General features: G+C 45.7%; 1 protein-coding gene across 1 annotated transcript in view; it reads right to left on the reverse strand.

Annotated features, from left to right (window-relative positions):
• The window catches only part of ADCY10 (adenylate cyclase 10), an 81,073-nt gene that overhangs the window by 9,249 nt on the left and 50,732 nt on the right, over positions 1–21,092 (reverse strand). Inside the window, exons 19-26 of the mRNA XM_044387949.3 lie at positions 18,301–18,429; positions 16,813–17,091; positions 16,408–16,698; positions 8,761–8,830; positions 8,271–8,502; positions 6,275–6,382; positions 5,592–5,767; positions 2,596–2,752 (exon numbers count right to left, since the gene is read on the reverse strand). Of these exons, the coding sequence (XP_044243884.1) occupies positions 2,596–2,752; positions 5,592–5,767; positions 6,275–6,382; positions 8,271–8,502; positions 8,761–8,830; positions 16,408–16,698; positions 16,813–17,091; positions 18,301–18,429 (1,442 nt within the window). The remainder of the gene's footprint in view (positions 1–2,595; positions 2,753–5,591; positions 5,768–6,274; positions 6,383–8,270; positions 8,503–8,760; positions 8,831–16,407; positions 16,699–16,812; positions 17,092–18,300; positions 18,430–21,092) is intronic.

Here is a 21,092-nt window from a genome sequence, read left to right on the forward strand (position 1 = left end):
ATTTACAGGGCTACTTGACCATTTTCCCTCAATTCCTGATGATTAATCACGCCAAGAGGAAGTTATTGCCCCGAAGAAACCTAGGCTTGATGTGCTTTTTTATAAAGGAACTAGATCATTAGATGAATTGGATTTAGCTTAACAATCTCTTATTTTGTCTCCTGGAGTTTTCTGCATCTAAACAAAGATGTCCCAGTTTATGACGTTGTAGGAGCCAAGGGCAGGCTGCCCCCAAATGGGCCACTTTGGCATGAACATTATTGATGAGGGAACAGAAGGCAAGCAGGACAAAGCAGAAGCTGACACCCCACAACTCTCCCCCCGCACCCCCCGCAGATGGGATGTATGTGACATTCCTCAGGCACTTCTGGCTGCCCTAAAGCTAAGGAAAGGAAAAACAAATAGTTAACTTACGGAGATCACAATCCTGCAAGACCTGAGTCTCCCTCAATTACGAAAGTCTTAGCAATTTACAAGAACAAAGCATTTCTATCAATAACCTAGCTTCCAGAAGGGAATGTAGATACAATTAAGCGACTTTATAATCTGCAGCCCGTTGACAGATACTTGAAGTGGGCAGAGTGTAACGTTCCTCCAGGAAGCTCCCACTATCTTCATGTGAATGCCTCACTAGAGGGGTAAACAACCTGAACTTGACAACGGCAAGGCCTCGGGTGTCCTGTGAGTCTTCTTTAACACATGAAAGTTCAGAAACCTCCCTTTTTCCTTATCTCCCCCAACCCCATAGTATATAATCAGCCACCCCTCACAACCCCGGGGCAGCAGCTCTTTCTGCCCAGGGGTCCTGCCCCCGAGCTTCAATAAACCACCATTTTGTATCAAAGATGTCTCAAGAATTCTTTCTTCCTTTCTTCGTCATCGACTCCGGACTCCACCCCACTGAACCTCACCTATATTCCAAAATCCCATCAATTATTTTGAGTCAAAAGCAATCAAAACCCAGCAGATTCAGGAAAAGCTTTCTTTTTTTTTTTTTAAGGCTTAAACAAATTTATTTTTTAAGCTGAAATATAATTAACATACGGTGTTACATTAGTTTCAAGGAAGAGCTCTTTACCTGTCTCTCAACTGCCCGCTTTCCTGAGATTTCTCTTTACCTAAGGAATTTCGCTGTGTAATAGGACAACACCTTTGTTTTCCAAACATCTCCTCAACTTCCTGCTAACAGCCTTCCTCCCCTTCGTGCCCTCAGGCCCCTAACCTTCTCCCAGCTCATACAAGCCTCCTGTTGCCTCATTGTCTTTGGAATTTCAGGTCTATGTGGATTCCCCGTACGTACGCTATTAAATCTGAATTTCTCCTATTACTCTGTCTCATGTCAACTTGATTCTTAATTCAGTTAGAAGGACCCCGAAGGGGAGAGAGAATTCTTCCTCCCCAACAACATAGACCAGCAGTTCTGCCAGTGGGTCCTGAGGCCATGTCAGGGAGTGCACAAAGAAATCAAAGCTAGTTGCAGGATATCAAGGCATTATTTGTGTGGGGAAAAATGATGCAAGACCAAAGCAAACAACAACAACAAAAACTTGGTCGACTGGGGCGCCTGGGTGGCGCAGTCGTTAAGCGTCTGCCTTTGGCTCAGGGCATGATCCCGGCGTTATGGGATCGAGCCCCACATCAGGCTCTTCCACTATGAGCCTGTTTCTTCCTCTCCCACTCCCCCTGCTTGTGTTCCCTCTCTCGCTGGCTGTCTATTTCTGTCAAATAAATAAATAAAAATCTTAAAAAAAAAAACAAAAACAACTCGGTCGACTGTCCAGTCTAGGTCACTCACTAAGGTTATCTCTGCCTCTCCTTGTCTTTGGGCTATTTTACAGCTCTGCCTGAGGCAGAAAACGGATAGTAATGTCAATTAGCCTCTTGCATAGAAATGTCAGTGTTCAGGGGAATACGTGTGATTATCGCCCCGTAACTAGACTATGCGTCCAGGCAGAAACTGAATTCTCCTTGGAACCAGTTGTAACATCTTACTAGTTTCTTAGTAATTAATGTGTTTAATAGGATCTTTGACATGGGTTCTTTTTGTACGAGTCATGATTTTATCTTTTTTTTTTTTTAAAGTTATCCTTTAACATTTTCCTTTTTCCCCCTCATCCTCTAGTGGCATATAGTGGAATTTTCCAGGGGCAACGTCTGAGGCTGCAATGGAGTGAAGGTAGAAACACCGAGAACCCAGCCGTCTTCTATGAAGTCAGACATGAAGATATTGGCAGAAATTCAATACATGCCACTCTTCTCAATTTTTTGTTTGGGGAATTTGGCCTTTTGTTTTTCCTATTAAAATGTTAATTACGTTAATATGTAAGAGTTTTATTTTTCTTTAAAAATATTTTTTAAATACCTCGGTTTTTCCTTCTTATCATTTCAGTAGATTCAACCCATAGAAATAAAAAGCTTTGAGGGCCTCAAGAATTACTAAGAGGCCAGAGTGATTCTGGGACCAAAGTGTTTTGAGAGCTGCTGCCCTTGGCAAAACAACCTGGCCCGGATTTTGAATCCCGGTTGGCTCCCTGTAGGAGTTTCCCTCTAAATGAGATGCAGAGATTTTAAAAAGCAGCTACAACAACACCCTACCTGAAAATCATCTTGAGTTTCCAGGGCCGTGTTCACTTGCATCATAGCTGCCAGGTGGCTGTAATACTTGTAGTGGAAAAAATAATTCGAGCTATAGATTTGCCACAGCAAGGAGAAGCAGGCAGTTTGCCGGTACAGCTGCGCCAGCCTCCTCTTCCTATGAGAGGAAACACACACATGCGACGGAGAGAGAAAGAACGTATGGTCACCAGCATGCTAGAGGGGAACCCAGGACAGAATCCTCACCGCTGGCTGGGAGACCAACGCACATGGGAGTGTGAGTCCTGCCTCCTTTCCAAGATGGTAAAGCGCAGGCACATTAATTTTTATGAAGCACATTTTCTCCCCCCTACCAAATGGGGAGCATAATACCTACGTTGTGATGATTGATTAAGATAATTTATGCAGGGGCGCCTGGGTGGCGCAGTCGTTAAGCATCTGCCTTCGGCTCAGGGCGTGATCCCAGCGTTCTGGGATCAAGCCCCACATCAGGCTCTTCCGCTATGAACCTGCTTCTTCCTCTCCCACTCCCCCTGCTTGTGTTCCCTCTCTTGCTGGCTGTCTCTCTATGTCAAATTAATAAATAAAATCTTAAAAAAAAAAAAGATAATTTATGCAAATCACGTGTCCCCTGTCAGGTCCTTGCTATTTAAATGAAGTTATTTTATTTTATTTTTATTATTATTATTTTTTACAGATTTTATTTATTTATGTGACAGAGAGACAGTCAGCGAGAGAAGGAACACAGCAGGGGAGTGGGAGAGGAAGAAGCAGGCTGCCAGCTGAGGAGCCCGATGTGGGATCGATCCCGGAACTCCGGGATCATGCCCTGAGCCGAAGGCAGGTGCTTAACGACTGGGCTACCCAGGTGCCCCTAAATGAAGTTATTTTAAAAGCACATTTATGTAATTCATCACATTTGATTCTGATAACAAGCCTGGAAGAAAGGAAGAAATAAGGAACCCCATTTTACGTAAGCAGGTGAGACTCAGACAGGTTGAGTGACTAACCCAGAGTCACACAGCTGGGATGTGGTGGTGCCGGGCCTCAAGCCCCGGCCATTTCCAGCCGGGCCATCCCAGTGTGTCCCGTCATCCAGTGAGCATTGCCATCAGGAGCTAGGCCTCAGCTCAGCCAAGGAGACGAACATTTTAACAATTACATTCTGCTATGATCGGAACGCATCTCTACCAAATTCAGATGTTGAATCCTAACCCCCAAAAGTGATGGTAAGAGTAGGTGGGCCCTTGGGGTGGTCATTAGGTCATGAGGGTAGAGCCCTCATAAATGGGGTTAAGGCTCTTATGAAAGAGACCCCAGAGCTCTCCAGCCCCTTCCCACCATATGAAGATGAAAAAAGTCTGTGACCATGGAGAGGCCCCTCCCCGACCATGCTGGGACTCTGATCTCTCTCAGACTTCAGCAATAAATGTCTGCTATTTATAAGCCACTCAGTCTATGGTATTTCGTTATAACAGCCTGAGCCGACTAAGACTCATTCCAACAACGGAATGGAATGTCACAGGAGGTGGTGAACTTCCTGTGCGGGAGGTATTCAAGGGGAGGATGGATGACCACCTACAAAGAATGTCTGGGGTCTCAGTCTTGGCTTCAATAATCATTTAACTGAGAATGTAGCCAACTGTCCCTTCTATTATGATAAAAATGGGAACCTTATCTTTATGATAAGCAAGTTGCCTGCAATATTAGTGATTTAACAAAACCAAGAAAACAAAATATAATTAGAAATATTTATCAAAAAGCAGATTTCAAATAAAGACCTTTAAGGAGGAAGAAAGAGGTATCCTGGGGGCGCCTGCATGGCTCAGTCGGATAAGCATCTGCCTTTGGCTCGGGTCATGATCTCAGGGTCCTGGGATCCAGCCCCGCGTTGGGCTCCCTGCTCAAGCCTGGCCTGCTTCTCCCACTTCCCCTGGATTCTCCCTGTCTCCCTGGCTACTCTCTCTCCTGCCTGGCTACTCCCTCTCCCCCTGGTTTCACCCATTCCCACTGGCTACTCCATCTCCCACTCCCCGTTTGTGTTCCTTCTCTCGCTGGCTGTCTCTCTCTCTGTCAAATAAATAGATAGAATCTTAAAAAAAGAAAGAAAGAAAAGAAACAGATGCTTGTGTCTTAGGCAGAACCTGTAGGGATACGCTACCGGCCTCTCCCAACATGGGAGAGATGTCCGTCCTCCGTCAGCTCTCCAGATCCCCAGCTAGGTGGCATTTCCCTCGGTGCCGACTGGATAGGTGGAATATATCTGGAAACTTTTATTGTGGAAAATTTCAAACATACACATGGTTAAGCCGAAAAATATCATGAACTGCATGCCGTAACACCCAGCTTCAACAACTACCCACGCGGGGCTTGAACGCACAACCCTGAGATCAAGGCCTGAGCTGAGACCAAGAGTCAGATGCTTAACCGACTGAGCCACTGGGGTTCCCCCCCCATTATTATTTTTTATAGTGTTTAAGAGGCAACATTTACATATGTTGAGATGTATAAACCTTAGCGGTTTGACTGATGGATCCTCCCATGTGACCCACATCCCCATCCAGATGCTCAGATGCGTGGGCAGTCTCTCCTCTGCGGAGGTCTTTGGGACCTTCTATTTCAGTTGGGGGCAGTGTTGTACCCCTGAATGGAAAAGGGCTTGTGACTGAGGCCCCAGGAGCCATGGTGCAGTTAGTACACACGCTGGCCAGAGGGATTGGAGGGACAGACTAGGGCGCGGCACTGGAGCTCGGCTTGCAAAGGGCTCCCTGATGTTCTTGTCACCTGAGCTCACTTTCACAAAAGCTGCTGGGGCAACCCCAACCTCGCCTGGGGGCCTCCTGGACGGGCTCCCTCCTGCACCAGTGAGCCTCAGGGCAGAGCCCCCAGGCCTTCTTGCGCCCCCTAGAGGTGCTGGCTTTGGGGGCTGATGGGAGTCTGCGCAGGTCTCTGTCTGGGGAGTGAGACCTCCAGCTCTTGCCAGCTCCTTCCCTTACCCTGGAGGCGAGCTCTCTTGGCCCTGCTGATTCGCATAGTAAAAGTGCCTGTTTTTCTCAACATGCGTGTGAATAAACAGGGAGATTAAGTTGTAAGGGAAGACGCGGTTGAGGAGCTTGAGTGCCTTCCGGAGCATCTTCTTGGCAAGCACCATCTGGCCCATGTTGAAGCAGACCTGCGGCGAGAAGGGAGGGGGAGAGAGGAGCGAGGAAAAGCAGTGACTCTGGACTTAACCCGGATGTTCCAACACACATATTCCTGGGATTCTTATCAAAAAGGTAACTCAGGCCCTAGGAACGAGCTCCCCGTGTGCCTGGCACAATAGTACGTTTACACACGTATGCCTGGGAGGATGGCTGGGGGACTAGCATCTCGCATAGCATCTTTCTTGTGAATCATCTACCTCTGAGAATATGTTTCCCCCACGCGGGTCCAGTTTTGGAGGTTGTTAAAAGAAACCTTTCATGACGACGTCATCACCCACAAGGACAAGGAAGAGCTCGCTGCTGGCAAGTGATGGCAAGGAGGTTGGAGTCGTGGGGTGTGAGGTTCTGTGGGCGTGGCAAGGATTCGTGGCAGAGGGTGGCAGGAGGGTGCAGGAGGTACAGGGACGGCTGCTGCTTCTTCTATAGAACGCCCCAGTGACCAATAACACATGCTTCTGTTTTCCACGGTTTCTTACCTGGCCTTTGAGGCTGTAAAAGGTAGCGGACTCAAAAGTGTGACTCCAGGATTTGTCGTCCTTGAGCATTTTCAGCAACCTCTCTCCCTCGTTCAAGTATATGTATGCCTGCAGCCAGCAGAGGGGCACAGAATAGGAGTCAGCGGGGGTCCAGCCGCTAATGGGGGGGTGCAGCTTCGGCTGCAGGACCCACTTCCGCCCGCATCCCCTGCTCCTCATTAGTAAGGGCTTCCAAACTTAGGCAGCTCTGGGTAGTGGCTCCTGGTGAAGATCCTGGCCACCTGCAGGCCTGTCTTTGTCCACTGGATCACTCGCTCTGGAGGATGGACCCAGGGCAATTTCCTCCTCTGAGTAATTCCACCCCCGATGGCCCCGATTTCCAACAAGGTACCCACTGCCCCTGATGGCATCACCACATCTATGAGAAGCTGGTCTTGATTTTTGGCGTGAGTTATGAACCACTCCCATTTCCTTTGCCGGGGGCCTCTTTAGGAAGGCAAGGCCCTGAGCAACTCTCCCCACTTCATTTTAAACCTACTGTGACATCGTTAGACAGGACAGCCTTGGTACATGTGAGTACCAAGGCAAGGTCAGACTTGAAGAGTAAAACAAGGGAAGGCGATGTCCTCAAGTCTTATACAGCCAAAGGGATATGAGTGGGAGGCAGAAGAGGGAAACAGGAGTTGACCTGGACCTACTAGATTATTTTTTGATGGGAGAGAGGATGCCAATGGCACATTGTGGGTAACTTGCACCCACCAGGGCTCTGCTTCCAATCCTTGTCTTCCTGGCCATCCCCCCACTCCCTGCTAATTGAGATGGAGGCGCTTAGCAAGTTGGTGCCCAGGGCTACTTCCGCCTTCTCTTCTTGGGACTCACTGACCATAGCCCCCTTTTCCATGTGTGTGTGTGTGTGTGTGTGTGTGTGTGTATTTACATATACGTATTCCTGTATATATAATATGCATGGGCGACTTCCATCTTTAACATAAACCCTGAGAACTGGGGCTTACCAACATATTTAATGACTAAATTTTTAAATTTTATAAAAATCTAAGGTATGAGGGCCGATTAGGCTGCTGTGATCAAAAGTAGTTTTAAATACGGAACAGACCCCCAGTGTGGCCATGAACTGCACGCGTGCCTCTTCAGTATGTGAGTCAGATGAAGCAAGGGCCAGAGGGGCATTTCCTAAAGTGAGTTCATGCAATGTTAGTCTGGCCAGCTGCTCTGTGAAAAGTGGTTTAAGGTCAAGTAGGTTTGAGAAACGCAGTATGCCCCAGAACTAGCCGGACCCTCTGGAAGACTGACACATATCTTAGCAGATTAAGGCCATGAAATATTTGCAGTAAAGAAACCTGTCAAGCTTCATTCCGCTCAGTGCTTCCCAACTTACTGAACAATGAATTCGTTTTACTTCATTATACTCAAATCCCCACGTTTCTAGGGGCCTTTTGCCCTGGAATGTTATTTACAGTTATCCCGGAGAAACACTAGTGTTTTGGTGGTCTAAAGGAAATGTATGATAATTTAGCACAAATTACACGAAGACCAAAGTGGGTGAGCTTATCCAAAGACCTACAGGTATTTGTGGTCACAGGTGTTTAGGGAGGACAGGAGGCAAATGCCACAGGGCCATTACTGAGGAGACTCTGCTGAAACGGCAGCGTGGGGACCAAGAGTCCTTTCTGCATCATTTTGGGAATGAGCAAGACATCCCACCCCCTTTCCATGTAGGTAGACAGTTCGCGGCGAGTTTCCAAAGGGCGCTATTTTAAATGTTGTATAATGCTACTTTCAATTTGTTCTAACTTTCATTTCTCAATCTCAGGTCATTTCCCTTCTCAGCAATTTGATTTTCAGACGAAAGGGGTGCTGGCAGGAATCAAGAACATGAAGTAATAAAAAAACACACAACACCCCAGAGATTCCCTTTGGGCGCTGTGGTATTTAACTTGTCTCAAGGATGGAGGGGAGTGGGGTAGAAACACCTTACCATGTAATTATCCCCCAAGATGAGATAAGCAGATGTAATTTCTAGGAAGTAATACAAGGCTTTGTTGTTTTCTCCCAACGCCAGAAAATGGTGGGCCAGAGGCATGATGACCATCTCTACGATCTCCTCACACTGGCAAGATTCCAGAGGAATGATGTCTTCATCAGACGTCCTCATTTTTGTTATAACGACGTCAAAGAAACTCAAGATCTTTTCTCGTATTTCTTCAGGACTGTCCAAATGCAGAAATAGGAGGAATGACTTGTAGCTACACTTAGCTTTTGATATGAAAATATTTTTAAAAACTAAGAAAAGAGCAAGATAATCAAACTCGATGTGGACACTACTGACAGAACTCACCATGCACACACCCCAGCATCTCCCCACTTGTACCAAAGAGGCCGAAAAGAACTCAATGGACAGGAGATTTTAACAGTATTCTGAACTTAATGACAATTGTTTATGCCTCAACAGTCATGCATGCCTGTACCTGAGATTTTCAGGAAATAACTCCGATTTCTTAGGAATCTCTATTTTGGAAAAGGTGATCTCTTCTTCAGCTAGAAAATAAACAAACAAATGAGTTATATGGGTCACGAAATGTTCCACGTGGGAGAAACGTCTGGTGTCCACCAAAGACTCTTGTTCCGCTTTCCCAATACAGTGCCTGCTGCCCAGCCCAACTCTCCATTTCCCAGACTCCACTGTGTCTCAGTGAACCCATGCGATTCACTTAAAATGGAATTCTATCAGAAGTGATATCTGGCACCTCTGAGCTGAGATGGTTTGGTATCTTCTCCACCTTTCCTTCCGCCAGAGAGCAAATAATTGTGAGAATCTAAGGGACGGCAAAAGGACAGAATGGAAGGAGCCTGGGTCCCTGACTTCCTGTGTTCAAGACCATTTGCCAGAACTTTCATTAGATCGTTACATGCGGAGGAAAAAAATTATTCTATTGTGTCATTGGGGAGGAAGAATTTCTTCTGCCCTCCAGAGGTCCTTCGAGCTGAACTAAGAATCAAATTGATATGAGGCAGATTACAGGGGAAAATCAAATTTAATAGATGTCAATAAGGGGAATCCATGCAGACATGGAAATTCCAAAGACAGTGCGGAAACATGAAACTTGTAAAAGCTAAGGGGAAGGGGAGGGGGTCTGAGGATACAAAGGGAAGAAAGACCAGGAAGGTGAGAGGAGATGTTTGGAAAACAAAGGTTGCCTTATTATGCAGAGAAGTTTCTTTGGTAAAGAGGAATCTCTGTTTAATAGCTCTCTTCCTGGTAAAGTAGGCAGTTGAGCGGCAGGTAAAGGGCTTTTCTCCAATTTGCTGGGTTTGGATTGCTTTTAATTCAAAATAATATTCATGCAAAATGGCCCATCTTGGAGTGACTTGCAGTGGCTCCGTTAAGCCACTGAAATGTTACGGTTGGTTATAGACGATAACATTGTCCTAACTAATTGACCCTGCAGCAACTAAAACAATGAATAAATGATCTGTTTCTAGTGGACAAATGTAGACATTTAAATATATACCCCAAAGGCTAACTAAAGGGCAGAGAACTTTGAACTTCAAACCTTCAGTCTATCCAGACTCCAACAGGTAAGAAAATTCCATAATGATCTTAAAACAGAAACAAATAAGGATGGTCCGATCTAGACCTTTCCCCCTGCAGAAGGAAGGAAGAAGCCTAGACAGGGGAAGGGACTTGTCTCAGATCACCTGTCAGGGATAGAGGTAGGACTAGACCCTAGGTCTCCCAGCTTCAAGGCCAATGCATTACTCCACAGATCCTTTAATTTCTAAAAATGCAGTTAAGGCACACAGTTATCACTTTCTTTTGAAAGCCTTCTGTGCCCTTGTCCCCATAGATTCAGTGCCCCGACTCACCTGTGCCCTGTGCAGACCTCCATCATGGTTCTTACTGTCACACTGTGTAAGGAATAATTTGCCCACCTCTCCCCCTAGACTGCCAGCTAATGTATTTCTAGTGACTAGATGCTGAATAAATTACGCCTTTTTCCTTCTACTCTTCTAAAACTGTTCTTGTAAAGGTTACCAGTGGCTACCATGTTGCCATAGCCAAAGGTCACGTTTGTCTGTATCTTATTACACCTCTCAGCAAGCATTAAATACAACCGACCATTCCCTCTTTTCACCAGGTTTTCTAACAGCCATTCTCTTGGCTGCTTTCCTCATTTGCTGTCCACTGGGCCAGCCCCTACTCCTCTACCAACATTCCCAGTGTTGGTGAGCTTCCGTTTGGTCCTGGGCTCCCTTCTCTATCCACATTTTTCCTAGGTAATTTCATCTGCCCATGACTATGAATCGCAGTCACATGCCAATGGCTGACAATTGTTTAAGCTCTGAGCCTGACGTCTACCCTTAACTACAGATTCATATATCCAAATGCCCCCTTGGCAACTGTTGTTTGAATGCCTAACAGGCATTTAAAAATTAACATGATCCAAGCAGAACTCTTGAATCTCTCTTCCATAAACCTATATTCTGATCTTACTAAGCATCAGAGCCATATATCCATTTTCTCAAGGCAAAAAACCTAGGCAATGTTCTGGATTCTTTTCTTTCCCTCATCCCATTCAGCCCATCAGGAAGTCCCATGGACTTAACCTCAAAACATACCTGAATCCATCTTCTTCTGTCCATCTTTACTACGGTACCACCCGAGTCCACCACCAAATTTTATCTGGACAAGTGTGAAAAACTGACCTCCCTTCTAGTTCAATCCCTGCAATCTGTTCTCTACAGAGAAGACAGAATATGTTTTTAGAAACATGACTCAGATTTCTGTGGCAGAGACTGTTGGTTTCCTATCTCAGCTTTATTATCCCTTTTCTCCTTAGAAGTAGAACTCAATTTTACTCAGGGCAGCTCCATTTTCCAGCCTCCCTTGCAACTGGATATAGCCAGGTGACATTCCTTAAAAGGGAAGGGGCATTCCCTTTTCTTTTTTCTTTTTTCCTTTGGTTTCTCTTCTTCTAGTGTTAAATGTAAACATAACAGTTGGAGCTCCAGCAGCCATTTTTGCACCAAGAGTTTCTGATGATCATACTAGTCCCTTTATACTAGTCCCAATGATGAGACAAAGCATTTTACATGAGAGAGAAATAAATTTAAGAGTAAATAAATTAACGCCACTCTAGCTGGTCCTTGTTACATGTAGACAATACTAATTCTAATTAATACATCTCCAAAGTCTTCGAACCCATTTAAAATAAAAGTCAGACTATTTATCAAGGCCTATAAGGCTCTCTTATGGTTTTATTAATTAGTTAATCTGTTTATTATCTATCACATCTATCACCAGCCTTCAAGAAAATTCTAATATATGAGAATAGACACATGTCTATCATTTTCAGCACTATATCCCTGGTACCTAGACCACTGCCTAGTACATAGTAGATGCTCAATAAATATTTGCTGAATAAATGCACATTTTTGAAAAAAAAATAAGAAAAATAAAATGCTATTTCTCCTTCAACATCTCTATTTTTTTAATGTTTCAAGTTGTTATAATGATAGAATGAGATTCAGAGACAAGCAATATTGGCAAGAAAAGGAAACAAAGTTGGGGAGTACAAGATAGGCTTTTTGTCATTCTATCATTAACCTCTTAGGTGAATCATATTATTTTTAGTTCTCCATTTTCTTCGTTTATGAAGAACATATTAAAAGTTCCCTAGTTCAAAGGGGATCTGTAAAATTCAAAAGGAAAAAATATATACAAAATGCTTGTAGGCTCTCAGAAGAAAGTAGAAAAGCAAAGAGCAAGTGGTAACTTGTTCATCTCATGGTTTCAAAGACCTAGAAATAAGACTTCAGGTTCAAGGTGACAGATTGAAAATTTTTTTTTTTTTAAGATCTTATTTATTTGTCAGAGGAAGAGAGAGCTCAAGCAGGGGGAGCAGCAGGCAGAGGGAGAAGTTGAGCAAAGAGCCCGATGCAGGACTTGATCCTAGGGCCCTGGGATCATGACCTGAGCCAAAGGCAAATGCTTAAGCAACGGAGCCACCCAGGCATCTTAACAAATTGAATTCTTTTGTTTATCTCCAGTCTCTCCAGGTCCAGGACATTTTACCTGAGAATAAAATAATCTTAAAAAGCATAAACCCACAACGTATAGAATGGAAGGGGTCAATTTCTGTCTAGGGCCATCCATCGCACTGGCTATCTTCTCTGCCTAAAACGGAAGACAAAATCCCTCACTTCCTTTGTCTTTCTGTGAATCTCATCTCTGAATGAGGGCTCCCCTAATGGCTCTGCATTCCTAATCCCCCTTGCCCTACCAAACAGGCTTTTCAGTTCTCTTCCTTGGGATGGGATTTACCTCCCATAACATACTGTAGACTTTTTACTTCTTTATTATGTTTTTTCCTCCATTGCTTCTCCACAATAGAATAAATGCTCTTTTGTTCACTGATGTATCCCACATGCCTGCAGCAGGGTCTGGTACATAGTAGGAACTAAGTATTTATTGAATGAGTAAATGAAACGTTGGGCGGGGTTTCAATACTGTTCAGATGGCAAAGGAGTGAGAGGAGTGGTCTCTGATGAAGTAGGTGGAGCCAGTCGAAGGACAGAGCCCAGGAGGAAGCCCATGGACTGCAGATGTTTGGGGATCAAGACTTAAGAAAATAACTCAAGAAAGACTTGAGGATTGAGAGAGAATTGAAAAGAGAATCAACTTCCTCACTATCTAATCTACACCTAGTGTCTTTGAACCTCTTCCCTTTCCAGCTGTCTCTTGAACAACACAGGGGCTTAGGGACACTGATCCCTTCACCGCCCCCCAGCAGTTGAAAATTCACATATAACTTTTGACTCCCCCAAAACTTAACTATGTGATAGCCTACTGTTGACCAGAAGCCTTACTGATAACATAAAGTTAATTAACCCATATTTTCTGTTTTATGTATTATATACTTTATCCTTACAATAAAGTAAGCTAGAGGAAAGAAAACGTTATTAAGAAAATCTCAAGAGAAAATACATTTATAGTACTGTACTGGATTTATTGGAAAAAATCTGCATATAAGTGAATCTGCACAGTTCAGACCTGTGTTGTTCAAGGGTCAAATGTATGTCCTTCACCAGTATTACCTACAGGCACAAGATTCAGGGATAATGGACAGAGTATCCAACCAAGACAGGCTATTATAAAGAAGACATTGCAAAAAAGAAAATTATCCTAGAAATTCGAGGAAAAATAAACTTTTGTAAGAACTCTAGGGAACGCCTGGGTGGCTCAGTTGGTTAAGCATCTGCCTTCTGCTCAGGTCATGATCCCAGGCTCCTGGGATCCAGCCCCGCATCTGGCTCCCTGCTCAGCATAGGAGGGATACAGCATATGATTCTGTAATGCATGATCTTTGTAAAGATTTATCTGATGATGGCCATAGAACAATACTGGGGGAGAGGTCCCGAGGAGTAGCGGGACAGGGGTAAGTCCTCACCGGGGCATGCTGCATCTGTTCACCAAAGTGAGAGGAAAACAGAAAATGTCAGAATTTTTTTTTTTTTAAACTGTATGAACACATCATTTTGTATATGGAGGCAATGACTAGAAAGCACAGCTAAGTTAAGATGTTTGCCCCTGAGAAGTACTGAAAGTCTGTGGGACACTGGGGCTTGGGCTTATTGTTTCTATTGTAAAGCTTTTAGGAAAAATCTTGAAGTGTTTATTTAAAGAGGTCTAGTTGATAGCCTTTTAAACAGGTGAAAAATTCCGATAAGAGAAATAGAGCTTTGGCCTCAGGCTGGTGGAGGAGTTGACAAAAATGCAGACATTGCTCAAAGACACAGGAGAGCACTGGGAAACTGAGTGAATCTTCTAAGGTGTATTGGAGAATCCAAAAATAACTGAAGTTGTTTCTTTGACAGCCCTAGCCCCCCTGCTTAAAACCAACTGGCCGGGTGCAGGGGAGGGGGGCACCTGGGTGGCTCAGTTGGTTGGGCATCTGACTCTTGATTTTAACTCAGGTCATGATCTCAGGGTGGTGGGATCAAGCCCCATTTCAGGCTCCGTGCTCAGCGGGGAGTCTGCTTGGGATTCTCTCCCTCTGCCCCTCCCCCCTCTCTAAAATAAACAAACTTAGACAAAAATCAACTGTGATTTTATCCCCACTGCCACCAAATATATATATAATTACTAACATAGAGAGTCTTACTGGTTCCACACAGTCTGGAATCTTCCTTCCCCTTTCTTATTTATTTATTTATTTATTTATTTATTTATTTATTTATTTATTTTAAAAGTAGGCCCCGCACCCAACCCACACCCAGCATGGAGCCCAACACAGCGCTTGAACTCACAACCTGCGATCAAGACCTGGACTGAGATCAGGAGTCAGATGCTCAGACGACGGAGTCACCCAGGCTGCCCCTTGCTTCTTCCCCTTTCTCTTACCTCCCTCAGTCAACTCTCTCCTACTGGTACTTGCACTGGTTCCTTGAACACGGCCCTATGTTGGGATCATCCCTGAAGCTTCTTGGATTTGCACACGCGTCCTTGTCAGCCCTCATCGCCTGCCCTCAGGGTGCCTGTTTTGTTTGTTGTAGAGGTCTGCCCTCTCTTGGTTCTCAAGTCCTTCTTAAAAGTTGTTATTTTCTTGAGTTTTCTGTTCCAACGTCTAGAGCTCTTCTCATACTCCCAAGAGTACTCGGGAAGTACTTAAAATGGCTCCAGGCTAGCTTTTTCTCCCATCTGTGTATAAAATGAAAATAAACCTCCACCTTGAAAGGTTAACATGAAGATCAAGTAGAATGCATGTGAAATAAAGAATGAATGAGAATAAATATTTATTTTGGGGGGGTGCCTGGGTGGCTCAGTCATCAGGCTCCCTGCTCAGCGGGGAGTCTGCTTCTCCCTCTCCCTCTGCTCCTCCCCCCACCCCCCCATGTTCTCTCTCTAGCTCTCTCACTTTTTCGAAAAAATAATTAAAAATCTTTTTTTTTTTTTAAAGATTTTATTTATTTATGTGACAGAGAGACAGCCAGCGAGAGAGGGAACACAGCAGGGGGAGTGGGAGAGGAAGAAGCAGGCTCCCAGCGGAGGAGCCTGATGTGGGACTCGATCCCGGAACGCCAGGATCACGCCCTGAGCTGAAGGCAGACGCTTTAACGACTGCGCTACCCAGGCGCCCCAAAATAATTAAAAATCTTTAAAAAAAAAAAAAAAAAAGGCGCTCCTGGCTGGCTTAGTTGGTTAAGCGTCTGCCTTCGGCTCAGGTCATGATCCCAGACTCCTGGGATACCTACTATGTGCTAGGCACTTTACATACATTTCTTCCCCAATTTTTAATATTGATATAATATAGGAATCCTGTCCTTGCAGCCTCTGCTTTCCCAACCAGATTTAGCCATAATCACCAAAGCCTTCGGCTAGGGCATGTAGCCTGCCCTGGTGCTCCCTGGTCATGCATGAGGGAGGGCTGAGCTGCCCCTAGCCTCACATCCATCATGCCTACGGTAATGGAGTCCCTGATACCCCTTGAATCCTCTCCTGTGTTTTCTCAGATTGTGTAGCTGATTTGTGCTACCAGACTGTAACTTTCTCACTTTTCCTTCACAGATGGTCTGGAACCCCTGCCCTGAGCCTGAGCCCCCTTTCCTGGGGCCTTGACCTGCTTAGCCCTGCAAATTCTCCCCCACTCACATTCTTTCTCCGATGGAACCTTGTTTCAAACCTGACGACCAGAGTGACAATGTTCTTACCTGCCAAGAAACAGTACTCCCTCTTGCTCTTGTTTCCTCTTTAACATGTGAGACCCCGGCTCCCCCCTGCCCCCCACTCTGCCCCATCCCTGCCCTTGGATTCCATCCCATGGTGTGAATTAAGCTGGGCCAGTTTTATCCCTCTGGATATTTTCCTTTGAGCTCTGGTTGCACCCCATTTTGCCAGAGTCCTGCTCTTCAAACCCTCTCTGAGTCTCACAGCAAGACTGTTCCTGCTGGACTCAGCTGCTCACATGTCCCCCTTTCCCACCCCAGTGACCTACGTTACTCAAGTCTCCAGCCATTTGTGGAACCCACGCCTTGAGGGACTTAAAGCCCTCAAGTCCAGATCTACTCCATTCCCCAGGAATAGTTAGGACTAATGAGGAATGACGTACGTTTACTTTTAAATCCGTGGGACTTAGCCATCTTCTTGATGGTATCCATGTCCAAACTGTTGAGGCGAATGTTCACTGTGAAGTGGTGGTAGGGGATGAAGTCCCCACTTTGGCAATGGTCACATCTGTGGGCATTTTCCTCTAAAAAGCGCGCACATTTCAAGTGCATGGCTTTCTTCTCGTCCTTCAGCCACAGTTCATAGGCTGTCTTCTGCATCATAGGCCTGCAAAATCGAATGATGTGGCACTCGATGACCTCACTTTCCAGCTCATGGAGCTCTTCCTCCTCACCATTAGCTAGGGAGAACAGAAAGGCGCCGGGTCAGCCCCTGCTGCCTCGCACACATCCGTTCCTTGACCAGGTGTGCCTTTCACTGAGAGGAAATGGAGGCACTGCCAGGTTCTACTCACCCATGCCTTCACTGGGCTTCAGAGACAGCGAGCGATAATTGACCTCAAATGAGGCCGCGTTCTGTTTTAGGGCCGTCCGGAGCTCCTTGCCATTCCGGAAACAATCAAAGACGTTGGATTCCACCAGAGTCGCCAGGGCCTTGATCATCATCTTCATGTTCCAACAAGGCAGCACCTCGAACAACAACTCCGTGGTGAAGGTCAGGCCGATGATGGCAGCACATCTCACCAACATCTGGTGGGAAAGGCTCATGCTATCTAGCTGAACCAGAGAGATTTCTGCAGGTGAAAAGCCACACAATAGGAGACTGGTCACCTGTTCGTAGCAAATTATGTTCTAGAGACGGACAACTGTCCTGCTCTGCACTGCTTCTCTCACAGGAACCCGGCCATGCTAAACCAAAAGAGGTTATTTGCTTAGGACCTATTTCCCAGACAGCGCGTGTGCTGGGCACGCAAAGGAGGCAGGTGCTGCCACCTGAGATACGCACGGCATGATGGCCAGACCAGAGCTTGACAGATTGCAAGGTGTTTGGGTTTTGTGCTGGAGCATGACAGGGTTGGTGAGGAGAGGGGAGGTCACGTGGGCCACGGTAATCGGAGGACAGCGCCTCCATCCACCTGCTATGTTGACTTCTCCAGCTGGCCCTTCCTTGTCTGTCCCCCTCACTGACTGCCTCCTCCCAGCAACAAGCCTCCTCTTGACCTCCCCTGAGACTCACTCGTTCCTGTGACAGTCTACTACCGTCTCGATGCTCATGACGAAGCGCCAGAGAGCTTCGAGCTCCAATTCTCACCTAAGCGTGGGTGTCACAGTCACGTGGCTTCCTGGACATCTTGACCAGGATGTCCTTCCATTACATCACCTGTGTCAGGACAAAATCGGAATGTCTCCGCTTGCCCACAGAACACTGCAGAAGCCAAGCTAGCCCACCTTCCTACTTTCGTAGACATAGTGAATGAAGCCAGTGATGCTTTTTTTGAAGACTGAGAACCTCGAGGTGTCCCTAGGTCATCCATCAAACATTTTCAGTTATTTATAGATGGCATGACTTGGAGCTGAAGTCATACTAGAACATGGCTTGAAAATCATCTTTCTTTAAAGGAATAGTAATAATACAGCTTGGATATAAATTCTATGCTTGTCATTTCTTATAAACGTAAATGGCAGAAAAAGTTTCAGTATTTGATTTTCTCTCTCATTATCGGGCTTTGATTTAATGACAAATGTACTACATCTCATTCGTTTCCGCAGTTGAACTAAACTTTGTTCAAATCAGACTCCAGAATATGCCCAGGGAAGCAGGTGGCTCCAAATCAGAAGCAGAAAAGCTAAGCCTCCCACGGAGACTTCGACTGCCTGGGACAACACAACACAGACAAGCACCGCGGTCTGTCACTGTCTTCCTCTCTCCCTTTCCCACAGTCACCTTAGAGAAAGGAAAAGGGGAGTCTAAGTCCTGGAACACCAGGTCCAATTTTCTTTACCTTTTAATGATGCTGGTGGTGACAAGTTTTTCAATCTGACACCACTGGCGAGGTTACAGACTTCTTCACATCCCTCCTCATCATTAGTAGTAAATATTTTTAATTCATCGGTTGGCCTACTAAAATTCTCTGCAGGAAGACGAAAAGGAAGGAAAGTTGAGAGTCATTGTTCTGTCATTACCTTGATTTTCCAATACACTTCAAGTTGGATCTTATGAGAGAAACAGCAGGTAGAGACGTGTGTTGGCTCATCAAATACTTCGGGATACCATTTAGTGTAAACTAAAATATGAGAACCTAAATGTACTCCAGAAGTATTGATAATAACTACTGGAAGCCTTGGAAGTCTTCCGTAGTATATGCAGTCTTACAGAAATTTCATTCAAAGACTATCAGGATGTATCTTATAGTATATAGTAACATATATTTGTGTGCACATGCAAATGTCCACACTCAGATGCAAATACATCTTGTGGGAGACTGGACTCAACTTACAACACGGTTATCAGAAAGAGATATTGAAAACGGTGAGGTTGGATAGTACACGTCTGGTAATTTTGTCTCCTAGGACTCCAAAATGCATGACTTCCTTATTCCTCATGTAACACCGTGATATGTGATGTGGAAATACGAAGGTGAACATAGCTAAGTTTCTAATCTCCTGGAGAGATGAGATATGTACACAAAGGACTATACTTCCAGGCAGTAAACACGTGCCATGTGAGTGGCACAGGGTCAGAGAGTTCAATGTCGATACGGTACAGACCTTTTGTGCACCATAGCCTGTGAAGGCTATAAATGTGAACAGTGCATGCTTCCAACCCTGCAGAGCTTAAAATCTTAGAGACAGATACTGAAGTAATTAGTCATAATGCCAGAGTGACTCAAGAGCTAAAAAGCAAAGCATAGTGTGTTGTGAGAATAGAGAAGAAAAAACAACTCAGTCTTGGTGGATTCAGAAAGGCTTCATGGAGGAGAAAGTATTTTGATTGAACTTTGAAGGATGAAGGCATTTTCCAAGTGGAAGACCAAGGGGCGACCAGTGAAAAGGCACAGAAGCCACAGAGCACCCTGCAGATTAGGGGAGCGTAAGGAAACCTGGGCAGCTGGACTCCAGCGTGTGGGGCACTGGAGCGCGACCAGGGGATGTGTATCGGGACAGACAGTTTGGGAGCAGAGCATGGAGGGCATTTGACAGCACATTATGAAGTCTGGACTTTATTCCAAAATAAAGGGGGAATATCAGCTGCTTTTAGGAAGGTAACACTGGAAGTGTGTATGGGAGAGGCAAGAGAACAGGAGAGGGAACGCTGTGTAACAAACGGTAACGACGGAACATGAAGCAGTGACGGTGCGATGGAGGTACCTCGTGGTTCCGCGAGGCATAGGGAGGAAATGGGTCTGAGCAAGCTTGTGATGGAGCTGAGACATGAGTGTTGCCAAGAATCAAGCTGGGAGGGGCGCCTGGCTGGCTCAGTTGGTTGAGTGTGTGCCTTCAGCTCAGGTCATGATCCCGGGGTCCTGGGATCGAGCCCCAGATCAGGCTCCCTGCTTGGTGGGGAGCCTGCTTCTCCCTCTCCCTTCCCCCACCTTGTGCTCTCTCTTGCTCACTCTGCTCTCTCTCTCTCAAATAAATAAATAAAATCTTAAAAAAAATTTTTTTAAAAAGAATCAAGCAGGGAGATTCAGGAGGAGGTGCAGTATGGGAGAGAGGGCGATGCATTAAGGTTTAAGTAGGTTGAGTTTGAGGGGGTCTAGAAGACCATCCAATGGGCAGTTGGGAATATACCACCTAGAATTAAGAGTGAGGTTATGGTTGAAGATTACACGCATACACACACACACACACACACACACACTGAAGACTGGAGAACAGATGGATAATTGAAGACATCTGGGCAGAGAGAACCAAGCTAGCAAAGAAGAGGGCTGAGGATGGAACTTGAAGAAAGCTGCCATCGGAGGAGTAGGCCCAGGGACAGGAGCCAAGCCGAGGACTGACTGGTCAGAGAGGTCAGGTGGGGGGACAGGAAGAGTTGAGAAGCAGGGTGGCCAAGACAGGGGAGAATACCCCAAAAGGGGCCAGGTATGAGTGTGTATGAGCGTGTTAGGGGTGGGAGAGTGGGGTCCAAGGGCACAACTTGGTCTATGCTCTTTTATGCTTTTTCACGTCCGTTTCTAGGACCTAGCAACTGGGATGACCACTCTTTCAGTCCCTCAACCAGTATCAACTGAGCACCCCTAGGTACTGGGCATTGTTCTGGAGTTAAAGATTCCAAAGCGTACGAGGTTTCCTGCCCCACGAAGTTTTCAATTCCAACAGCGGCAGAGAGACAATGAACAACAGATAATTAATTGATAGGATAATGTCATAATGCGATTTAGTTGTATGAAGGAAATAAACCCGGTAACAGAGACTCACAAGAAGGTGCAGGGCCAGGGAGGCTTTCTTTAGCTAGACTGGGGTAGAGAAAGTCACCCTGAGCAGGCAACACCTGAGCTGAGGGAGAGAGGAGCCACCGGTGTGAAGCGCCTGAGGAGAGGGGACAGCGTGTGTCCCAGCCACGGAAATGCCAGAAATGCAGCCGGTGTGGCCAGAGCACGTTCAGACCACTGATGAGGCCACATAGGTGAGGAAGCCAGGTCCCGCAGGACGTTTCCCGCCCTGGCTGGGAGGCTGGATTTCATCGTAGGCTCAGTGGGAAACCACTAAATGCTGAGTATGGTTTGTTTGTTTGTTTGTTTTTTAGATTTTATTTATTTATTCGACAGAGATAGAGACAGCCAGCGAG

The sequence above is a fragment of the Ursus arctos genome, unplaced genomic scaffold (assembly GCF_023065955.2).
Source record: "Ursus arctos isolate Adak ecotype North America unplaced genomic scaffold, UrsArc2.0 scaffold_2, whole genome shotgun sequence".
Lineage (NCBI taxonomy): Eukaryota > Metazoa > Chordata > Mammalia > Carnivora > Ursidae > Ursus > Ursus arctos.